General features: G+C 40.5%; 1 protein-coding gene across 2 annotated transcripts in view; it reads right to left on the bottom strand.

Annotated features, from left to right (window-relative positions):
• Positions 1–12212, bottom strand: part of LEF1 (lymphoid enhancer binding factor 1) — an 82450-nt gene that overhangs the window by 56080 nt on the left and 14158 nt on the right. For both annotated transcript variants that reach the window (XM_075287206.1, XM_075287198.1), the window contains exon 3: positions 11337–11473. In XM_075287206.1, coding sequence (XP_075143307.1) covers positions 11337–11473 — 137 coding nt within the window. The remainder of the gene's footprint in view (positions 1–11336; positions 11474–12212) is intronic.

Below are 12212 nucleotides of genomic sequence, written 5' to 3'. Positions count from 1 at the left end.
ACCCAGTTTCTTGTGCTTTTGTGAATGATGGTTGAAAATTAGCCATCTACATGTATTTACTGTACATGACTATTATCACATCCTAAACTCATGATTATGGATGACATCCAAATGTTCTAGTATTTGTAAAACTGATAGTTTGTATACCAGAGATCACAATACCATCATAGGGTGCAGTCTCCATAGATCACTGCATACTCTGCCTATGTGAGAAACCAGGCTCTTAGGCAGGGGTGGACATAGACAGCATAGTACTCCTGTGCAGAGTAGTATGGGGCTCCCTTATTATACTGCCATGTGTCTTAGGTTTCACAATAGACTGTATGTAAACCTCAGTTACAATAGCAGCAATTATTCATTGGAAACAATTGCCATAGTTCTGGAACACAAAGCAAATATCACTAGATGTGTTCACAAACAGATCACGTGAAATTTTTCATCTGAAGCATGAAAGTTTTGCAAAGTTATCTCAGCCGCCAGAGTAGAAACAGAGGAGAAGTTCTGTCCCAGCATGTGAACAGCTGCAATAACTCCCCGCCTGTCCTCCTCTCACTGTTTTTATTGATTAAGTCCATGTTAAAAGGGCTTCTCCACCAGCAGACAAATTCAATTTATTGGTGCCAACATGACCTCCTATAGTATTCGCTAGACACCATGTTTATGTGGCTGCACTAAGGACTTTACAAAAATACTCTGCTATATCAAAGTACAATAATGATACTGTGAGATGAGGAACAATAGTCAACAAGCCTGTAGGCACAGGACCCAGAAGTTTTCATGTCTTCAGATGAAATATTCATAGAAATTAAATTACCACCTTTTTTCCAGAACCTTCTTTACTGCTTATGTCTGACCATGACTGGCAACCATTTATGAAGGAGTTGGAGCAGGAGTCTGACTCCGCAGCCCTGAATATAACAGTGACAGATCACTTTCTGCAACAATTTTAATCGGAACATTACAATGGTTTCAAAGGACTTATTATAGGTATTAAAATCCCTTACATTACTGGCCAACTTCAGGCGGCAAGATAGAAAAAAATAAATGAAGATATGAGAGTTCACAAAACTTGAAAATACGAGCATATAGCAACTACACATTTAAAAAAGTCTATATAATCTAAGGCAGTGGTGCCCAATACGTCGATTGCAAAGGAAGTATGGGTCGATCACGTGACATTTTTTATTTATTTTTTACTTTTTTTTTTTTGTTTGAACCAGTGCAGGAGAGCTGCCACTCTCCTTGCGCTGGTTCAGATGTCTACGTTTTAGCGTAGGCGGTGTCATCATACCGCCTACGCTGATACGCAGACATCTGCCAGGAGAAAAGGATGCGGCGGCAGTAGCAGCAGCATCGAGGTCGGTAAGTATGAGAATTTTATGTTTGTTTGTTTTATAATAGGTCCCTACCTGCTGGAGTATCCCCCAGCAGGTAGCGGCCTATTTACCAACCTCCCCGGACCTGTTCATCGCCGCCCCCGCTTCCCCTTGTACAGTGCTGCACCTCCCATGAGGCGACCTGAAGCGACCGCTTCAGGCGGCGCTATGCCAGTGCCCCGGGGAGGGCGGCATTTTTGCTGACCTAAGCCAGTCCAGGACAAGCTGTCCTGGACTGGTTTAGGGTCACTGTCACTGAGCGGTGGATTGGGGAGGCTGCTGGAGCAGCGCTGCTCCAGCGGCCGCCCCTCACGCTCAGGCAGAGAGCAGGTCCTCTCCCTGCCTTCTCTCTGCCTGCTAAAGATGATCGCTCCGCTTGGCCTTGCCCCCTCTGCTCGGCCCCACCCCCTTCCGCTCCGCCCCCTCCTCCGGGGGGGGGGGGGGGGCGGCTTTCTGACGTCCGCTTCAGGCAGCAGAAAGCCATGGTTCACCCCTGCCCTTGTACTATAGGCCGCGGCGGCCGGTAGTGAATAGGCCCGGGCCAGGCTGTGATCCCAAAACCGCTATTATTATATCCGGAGCCCCAGGGGAGGTGAGAGAACATAATAAACAATGTTACTCACCTCTCCGGGATCCAGTGTCAATCTGACAATGCTGCGGCCCATGCCCCGCCCACAAGAAGTGGGTAGTAGATCTTTTGACTTGGTCATTTTATAAGTAGCTCGCATGCTGAAAAAGTGTGCGCACCCCTGATCTAAGGGAAAGGAGATGACATATGCATGCACAAAATAAATCAATGGGGTTTTTCCAGCCTCATATGAATGTTTCATACTGATGACCTACCACAGGGGAAAGCTAAGGATGGTACCACTGAGTCTTTACAGGACTGGATCAAAGATCATACATGGAATGGGAAGAAGGAGGCTAAAAGTCACACAATTGCATTCTAAATCTGAGATAAGTGAGGGGTACACTCACCATACACATTAGATCAATACTGACAAAACACATTTGCTTCACTATATGTATGTTGGCCTTTCTACAATCCTTCAGTGGCAGATGTAGGTAGAGAGCAGGAGAGAGCCCTGGATTTTTAATATGTCTGATGATTTTATTCTGAAGGGTGCCAAAGGTGTCTGTCATCAGCTTTCTCCCCTCTTCCCATATACGTGTATATTTGGCTCCATGTGAGGAGAGGGATTGGTCAGGAGAGATGGCTATCTAATGTGTATAGCCTGGTTCAGATGGGGCAGTTTCCTCTTCTGTGTACACTTATCCTCTAAATTTTATGTTATGTGAGAGGGCCATGTCAGAATTCATTGATGACATCAGCGACTAGTACAGCGAGGGGTTGTAATCTTATATTTCTAACCACTTAAAAAGATGATCTTGTAATATTAGCTAGTAGTCATGTATGATGAAACAAGGGCGATTCACGCGGCATTTGGCTAATTACATTAGCAGTGATGCAGTTTAATCCCCTGAATAACTTTCATAGAAATAACCAGGGATTGTAATAGATAAACCTTTCAGAGTGAGCGTATGCATAATCTGTTATGTTACATGAATGTGTTATCTAACAAGTAATAATTATTCATCTCAGACCATACATAATACTGATTCCCATTAATATCCCACCAGCTAAGGTGACAAAGCCACACATAGCGTGTTGTTTGGACACTGACCATTAATGCACGGAAAAATATGGTTAAAACACAGGCAATTGTAAAAGGAAAGATCCATTTCTATATTTTTACATTTCAGCATAATTGAACTGTTCTATGCACAGGGCTAAACAGCAATATAAAGCTGAATATGGATTGCAGTAAAATTGCATGTTGGATCTTTTGTGATGTATACAAAGTCGCCTGAGGGTTTATTGCTTTGAATTTCTAATTCCAAAGTTTGTCACTTGTTGGTTTCACAGAATTGCAAAATAATCAGGAATCTCACCGGGCAAGGACCAGAAGCTTGCACAGAGACAACTCATTATGCGATTCCTCTGATAGTACGGGATTTTTGTCAGCATTTTATGTCTTACTTAAGGTTTGCAACAAACATTTCTATACATTTTCTATGAGCATCCAATAATGTAAAATATTTGGTACGTAGAAATGACAGTGCACTTTAATGGTGTTGTCTAGCAGATTTTTTTTTGTTTGCAATGGTTCAGATTTGGAAAAAATAAAGAAATAAAAGCAATACTTAACCCCCCCCCCCCCCCCTCCCCCGGCTGTTTCAATGCCTACCTGGTGCCCATTGGTCTTACTTTACGATCTGGTCTCAACACCCTGGAAGTGTTAATTTAGCCAACCTCTGCCTGTAGCGATGACCAGGAGGCCAATAAGTGAAGGAATGGGAACGGCAAGGGATGGGGAAGGTAAGCATCATTATTTTGTTTTTGGGTTTGTTTGTTTTTTGTTATGAAACTGGGCAACCTCTTTAACATTTTAATAGTTGAGGTTTTAAAAAATTAACCAAAAGTCAAACTAAAGGGCTAACAAAGGGGTTTTGGATAAGATAAGGGCACTTAAAGGGGTTGTCTGGGTGTACATCTCATTATAATCACAGATTAATAATCAAACACAGTCTTACGATGAGTTGTGCACCTGACCATCACATGACCAGGGCCTGTAGATCACATGACCTGTAGATTACATGACCAAGGCCTGGTGATCACATCACCAAGGACCAATTTTTATTCACTAGATGTAAACAGAATGAATGAGAGCAAGTAGAGATCTAGGAAACCATGAGGAATTAATACAGAAAGTATATAAAAAGGTTTTCATTATATAAGCAAAAACACTGGTTCACAATATTGGTCTTAAATGGACACCCCCTTTAAAAATGGCTTGTCTAAAACAGGCACTGCATTTTTATTTTTTGAGGCCATTTACATATGCTTTAAACATACGTTTTTGACACTAATGGTCATCAATCATCACTCATCTTGAAGACAAGAGACAATAGCTATGGGATGTTGATCTTTGCTTACATGGATGGCTGACAAATACATGTGTTCTCCTCAATCATGGGCTTGCCTCCCTGTTAAATTAATCTTATTTACCTAGTCCCAAAGAACCAATTAAAGAATAAAGTAACAGTGTTTTAATGATTGCTCAAGGCCTTGGGAGTGCAATATCCTTCTTGGCAGTAGCTTCCTTTCAGCAAACATACATTAATATTTAAGGAAAGCTTTTTTTTTTTTAGAAAGCCATCAGAGATCCATTGTCTCCCCTGCTGGCCACCTACTTTACCAGCTTCTATACCACAGTGTAAAACAAACTTAGGCTAAGGCCAGGATGTGGAAACGTAGCTTTTTTGGCTGTGGAAAAAATGCTGCATTTTACAGACCCTGCAAAGTGAATGAGATTTTGTTTAATCACATCCACACTGCAGGGGAAAAAAAAAAAAATCAGAAAAGCTACGTTTTTGAAAAAATATATGTTACATTTTACTTGCAGAAAGCCAGAATTTTAAATTAGACTTATATGGGTGAGGCAAAATTGAAAAACAGAATCTCAGAGAAAAACAAGTATTTTTGCTTCATTTTTTTAACTGAATTTTGCTGCATGTTGCTTTAGCCTAATACTCTCTGTCCTGGTGTAAGAGACACAAAATGGTCATCATTGGAGCCAGTGTTTTCTCTTATGTCACCACTCATAAGCAATTCTATCTAGCAAGTTTAGTGCTTGCATAGTGTACTCACTACAGACTTGTATCAGTCACTGCATTCTACAGGTCTTCTTAGAACTTCAGTGGAAACCAATAATGCTACCATGCAGTGTAGCATGTGTATTGGTCAAAACCACCTATTTTTTTAAGGTTCCTCCCACTACTACTGTTCAACCGACAGCTATCTATAGTATATGGCATGCTTAATTGGAAGGAAATACATAAAATCCATGTAAACATCATCCTGGCCAGATATCAGCAACCTTCATCACTGCCGCTGCTGCGAGGACAACTCTCAGCATGCTCCATTCAGTCCTATGGGGAGCTCCAAGAAGAGCAGAGCAAGTAAGCACACTGTTAGTTGTACTTCCACAACTCCAGTGCCAGAGATTGCCTATCCCTGTCCTAAGCAGGAACCAGAACAACATTTCTATAAAACAACACAGCCATTATGCCAACTATATTAGTTGCAATACCATAAATATTAAATAGAATTTAATAAATCTTGTAGTGAAAAAAATATAAAAAAAAAAAAAAAATCACTAACCTTGGGCCTTTTCTATTCACATATATTCATACTCAGTATATTTCTGTTCATTGGGATGTTGTATAGAAGTATATAGTTTGTGTGGGGTGCACGCTATACATACAAGGTCTAATTATATCACTAAGAGATTTATGATGCTTCAGAACACAGGAAGAACAGCATACAAGATACAATGTTGTGAAACAATGGTTAAACTGTTACAATGATGCACAGTGTCAGCTCAGTAGTGGGCAAAGCAAAAAAAAAAAAAAAAAGTACTTTTCTTGCTATGACATTTTACTACTATGGGTTATATTACTATTGGGCATATCAATTGCCCACATCAAGATCTGATCACCAATAGAACAATTTAGTGATTCTGATGCTTCATTATTTTACATTTATAAGCTTATCTTGATATTTTCGTTCATATGATCATTCATTACCATGTAAGTACCATTAATGGCAGCAGCACATCTCCTTTTTGTCTAGGGCAAAGTGCTGGTGGCTGAAGGCAATTTTTATGTCATTATAGAAGATTAATGATAAATCGAAAACATGATTGTTTGTCATTTGATCACTGAACATGTTTACATGGTTAGGTTACATGGCAATGTATTCATGTGAACAGTCATTCTGCTATTGTCACTCCATGGAAAAGGACCTTTAGGCAAAGGCCCCACATGGCGCCCACAGCAAAAAAGTGCTGCAATGCATTACAGTTTTTCCTGCAGCACTTTTCACAAAGTCTGCAGGGGTTTCCTCTGTGGACTTTCTGCTTCAACTATACCTTTTTAGGGAAATCGCCGGCGTTTCCGTAGGTATAGTTGACATGCTGCTATTTCCAACTCAATAATGGTTTTGGAAATCACAGCGTGTCCACTGCGTGTATTTTTCTGCAAAGTGGGGATGGGATTTGCTAGAATCCTATCCACTTTGATGTGACTGTAAAACACTTTTTTCTGTTGCATTTTCGGTACTGCGGCCTTAGATAGAGTTTCTCAGGTAATATACCACCACATATTTCAAGAAAACATTGGCTACCAGGGGTATAACTACCGGGGTAGCAGTAGTAGCAGCTGCCACAGGGCCCGGGACATTAGGTGCCCGGCGATAGCCGCTACTTCTGCGTTTTTTTTCTTCTTAATAGGCCGTTACCTTCAGCCGGTAACAGGCCCTATTTACTTACCGATCCTGGCCGGGATCGGTAAGTGATGTTACGGGCCCCACAAACAAAATCATTATACTTGGGGGTCTTTTCAGACCCCCCGAGTATAATGATCGGAGGCCCGGGAGAGGTAAGGGAACATAAAAAACAGTGTTACTTACCTCTCCACGCTCCAGACAGGCTTCCGACCTAGTTGTGATGTCATATGACCGGGGCCTGAACCCTGGATCATGTGACGTTCGGAAGTCATTGAAGATAGCTGACACCACCGAGGACTGCAGCGGAGTCGGGGATAGGTAAGTGACAGTGTTTTTTATGTTGGTATTACCTCTTGACCTCTGATTATTATACTCTGGGGTCCCAGACCCCAGAGTATAATAATTGCTGATGGGTGTCCATAGTGGGACATAATACTATGTGTAGGGGCCACTATGGGGCATAATACTGTGTGCAGGGGCCACTATGGGGCATAATAGAGCACGCAGGAATGCAGGGGGGGAGGGGGGAAATCGGTCAGTCAAGGTATTCTGTGTTGGTCGGGGAGGGGGGCATGTCAAAAGTTCACCACGGGGCCCCGCCATTCCTAGTTATGCCACTGCTGGCTACTTAGTAATGTTGCTGTTTTTCAGCAATTGCTTTTGCAAATTAGACTCTTAAAATATACAAGATAAGAAACTTCTCTATATAGCTCCTTATTTAGACAACCCATGTACACTCATGGTTTATGGAAGCTGAAATTTAGTCTACAATAAACTATAGATGTCTTCCATCTAATCTAAATGGAATATAAAAATGCACTAGTAGGAGGTAACAGAAAAGTGTGGATTGAGTGCTATTAAGCTTTCCTCTACATTGTTGGATAGATATACCAATACCCAGAAAAAGACCCTTTTAGGAATATGCGAATGAAGTGCAATGGAGGTGTATCAGATCTGAATACTGAATCCTTAAAAAGTCTGACAGGCCTCCATTGCACTTGAGCCTCATATTTATGAAAACTGCCCTTTCAAGAACATTGTGCATCCTGAAAGTATGACAATGCCCGGCAATGTCCCCTACAATGCACAGTGGCCGCTTTAATACCGATTTTCCTGGTGATAGACGTCCTTAAATAACATGGAAGTGATTTATTGAGTCCTTATTTGCGCTCCAGTGACACAGTAACTGAAATGAAGTATACGTGACTCCCAATGAAACCAATGAACTATCTATACAGTGCTTGGTCCTGCAAAGGTTCAGCCACTTATTGTAGTGGCATTTGACTCCAACTAGAAGTGGACTGGAAAAGCAGCGATTTTCAGTCTCTTGCGCCAATCAGGTTTTTATCAAATGCATATCTGTGTAGAAAACCCCTTTAACAGCCAGAGATTACATTGAGGAAGCCCCATACATACTGTATGCTGCAGGGGTGTAGTAAAATACAACTCTGGATCAGTAGAAAAAGAGACTTTTATCAAGGCTGCTTATTGAAGTTACTACAAAACAGGAATGTCGCAGGCATGTTCATTCTGCATTGCTTGCCAATATTGCTTGTCCCTCAATCCCAATGTCAAGCAACAGGAACAATATCCAGTTTCATCATCAGCTGGCTGGATCTTTGAAGGCAGTCCGACTGTCATGGTTATTGGAGGCAGCAGTGCAGCTGCCATTACAAGAGGTTCATTCACAAAGGAGGCAATTGTTAGAAATCACCAAACCTTATATACCAACTAGGACAATAATAATTCTGTTTTTGGATGCATACTATGTGGTAGACGTCATTACCATTTTAGTTGATAAGGGATTAGTACTAATTCAGGTCCATGTACACATGGCAAGCCACATCCAGTGACCTCTATACATGCAGGCTATGAACCAAGTACAGCCATATATACACTGTCACCACTGAAATAAGTTCTCAGGGACAGAATTTTGACATTTACATTACAAAGTAACAGCATTACAGGTGTTTATGAACACTTTACGAAGTTTTGCACAGAGCTTTATACATATATATATATATATAGCAAAGGAATCTGGTTCTTGCAGTCTGCCAAGCCACAGATTCTGTTTACTTCAGCTAGAAAAAAAAAATTCTATTAAGTATCTTTCAACATGCGCCAGCCCATTTTACACAGGCTCTATGTGGCAAAATGTGAGAATGCTTTAAATTAAATCTATGTAGGCCCGAGCTCTGTGAGAAACAAAGAATTCTAACACCATGTCTTCTTATTCGAAACAGATTTTCCTCTTCATATGAAGACAATGTGTTGTGCAGGGCTGGTATTCATTTCTTCAGTCAAAACTCAGTTTATGTGTCGTGTAACATAATATAGACTTAAAAGTCTCCAGATCGGCATCTGTGGACAGTAACATGTTGAGTTAGCAGAGGCTGCCCATGAAGCCGCCTTCACTTTCACACTGATGAAAGTAGCAGGGACCCATTTATGCCCTGACTCTGCCAGGAACACGTGGACTGTTCGCTTTCAATAAAACAGCTGTAACATTTAAAGGGCCGAAACACATCTGAGAACAAAGGCTCTGCCTTAGCACGTCTGTAGAAGCTTTCATAGCTAAACATGCCACTTAGGTGATATGACACTTTTGTTACATGACTAACAATTGGTCAAAGCATTGGCATTTAGAGGTGCTAAAACAGACGCCTCTTGTATTGGTGTAAAAAAAACTCACCTCCTTTCACATAATAAAGTGGTGATCTATGTAGTTTGTCCTCTTTCATGTACATTTTTTGTGTTTTTTTTATACAGTAGCCACTGTATAGCTGACACCTTCTAAAGTGGGCCACAAGTATGGAGTCTTGGCTGATAATGCCGCATACAATTACAGCCATGCACAGTTTATTACTGTCAGTTACAGAAGATAAAGACAACTGCGGTCAGTTGGTCATAATGTCAATGATACGTTCCTTATACCATATACTACATATAATAACCAACTACTAGTGAAAAAGTCCAATACTGCAGATCCAAATTTTGAAAGACTGAGTTAAATGTTAAAGGTGGTCGGTCACCAGGATACTAGATATGCTGCGCACCATCATACTTTAAGGCTGGGTTGACACAAGGTTTTTTGGTCCAGATTTTGACGTGGAATCCGCGCCAAAATCTGGCTCAAAAAAACGCCTCCCATTGAATTCAATGGGTTCCTTATTCCGCGAGCAGTTTGTTCCTGCTCGCTGAAAAAAGAAGCGACATGACCTTTCTTCAGGTGGATTCTGCGGCTGATTCAGCCATGGCGCGACACTCCCCTCCTGACTAGGCCCATTCATTTGGACCTAATCCGGAGTGGAATGCCGCGACTGGATGCCGGTGCACTGTAAGCATCCAGTCACTGCTAGCCGTTTTTTGGACCGGATTCTGAGGCAGCCTCCACGTCAAAATCCACTCCAAAAAAACTCACGTGTGAACCCAGCCTTAGATGCACATTTTCCTTGAAAAAGCAGAAATACGCAAATGGCAAATGCTGAAGTGCAATGGGGTGAGTCAGAACCTCCAAGGACCTCCATAAGTTCTATTTCTAATACTTGCCATGGATGTATCAGATCAGCGTATTATACTTTACTATACAATACTTGCATGTCTTGTATTTATTAACTCAGATGCTTATGTTTTCCATGGATCTTGGGGATAATGTTATGGTAGGCAGTTAATATCATATCCATGGTGTCTGGCAGTCACTTGGCAGAGAGCTGCTCTCAGGGATGATAAATTTCTTGGTTTGACCTAGAGATAAGTGGCACCACAAGTGTCTGGCAGTAACTTACTCCCCTCTGTTTTATTAAAATACCATTCATGCTTATGTTACTAGGGAAATCAGGACTTTTATCTGTCCAAATATTATCCCATGTCTATGGTCAACTTAAGTCATGTCTAATAAAAGAGATTCCAAGTCCAGAGAAATGACCTTTCATTACCACAGACCAAACAATTCTCATCATTGTCACCTATTACAAATCATACACAGCTTGTACAGTCTATACTGTAAAATGGTATTCTTACCCTATACATTCAGTGTCACATTCAAGTCTAGCTAGCTAACACAGTATTATAAACATTGGGCACTTGTGTATAAGATGACGGGTCAATTGCTTATCTTCTTAAAGATTCAAAGAGTTGGCTAAAGGTTTGAATATTAAGAAAGTTTCATTTGTGTTCCTTATAGTTTAACATATTGGAATCATCTATATATGACAGCCTTGTAGCTGGAGAAAAAAAAAAAAAAAAAAGAGTGCCCTATTCATAGAAATAACTACCATTTCATATAATACTTTCCATTTTTCTAAATAAAAAATTTGGTTTCATATGGAGATATAAAAACAAAACAAGATCCTAAGTAAACGTCCATTTTACAGAAAACCACTTAGCACATAGACACTGGTAATTGGAAGTAGTATCAACAAATGATGTGAGAAGATACTTCAATTCTTCAGAAAGTCTTGGAGACAATAATGGCACAGTTCACACAGAAAGAACCCATTTTATGCTTTGTGCTGCCAAGTAGAATTTGAAGGCTCATAAACATTACACAGAAATCTGACCTGGACTGAGTCTAAGAAGAAACAAACTCAAGTAACACACAGTGAACTTACTGTTCTAGGAATGGGTGGAGACAAAGATCCATTTGACATGTATGGGTCATTATTCATATTTGGCATCATGATGTAACTTGGGTATCCAGGATACGAAGGGCCTTTGCTGTATAAACCACCATCCGGATGTTTTCCAGCTATTCAGCGCCGAAAAAAATTGAAGGAAAGAGAAAAAATATCTTATAAAAAAGTTATTTAGGATTTACCATCAGGCTAAACACCAAGACAAAGGTCCTTTTCAGTAGCAATAAAATATCGACTCTTAGTAATACAACATTAGAATATACACAACTGCATGCGGAGTCTCTTTAGTCCCTCTCTAAATACAGAGAGTCTAATATTATAAGAAACTGCGTCCTAAGAAGTCATTCGTACTTCTCATAAGTATAACTAAAGAAATAAGAACTAAGCACTGATGCCTTTCCCATGGACATTCTCATCTTCCCTATGGGTGAATTACTGTTTAACAACAAGATGCTTCTCGTTAACTTTTAGTCTTTATGAATGGCTACTATAGAGTTGTGATGGATGGCATTCTCAAAAAAAACCAAAAAAAAAACCAAGAGGATGGAAAATATTAGGCTTCAACAATATCTTATAAGCCACATTCTATTACATGGATCTGTAATTTTAGGTTTTTCCAGCTGATCTTCTGTCACTGCTATAAAATGTCATACAGAGACTTCCCCCCAGAACACTGTATTAAAACAGTAAGCCTTTAATTGTGAACTATGTTTGGTATATACACTGAATGTAACTATATGGCCCCATTAATCCACTCAACCAGTGTGTCCTTCTTGGTATACGCTGGGTTTACATCATAAAGGGAAAAAGCACAAAGTAGCCATGGGATGAAGTTTTGGACAGTGCCTCTGT

This window comes from Leptodactylus fuscus, chromosome 1 (genome assembly GCF_031893055.1).
Source record: "Leptodactylus fuscus isolate aLepFus1 chromosome 1, aLepFus1.hap2, whole genome shotgun sequence".
Lineage (NCBI taxonomy): Eukaryota > Metazoa > Chordata > Amphibia > Anura > Leptodactylidae > Leptodactylus > Leptodactylus fuscus.
The sequence above is the reverse complement of the archived record's forward strand: the minus strand, read 5'-3'. Positions and strand labels throughout refer to the sequence as shown.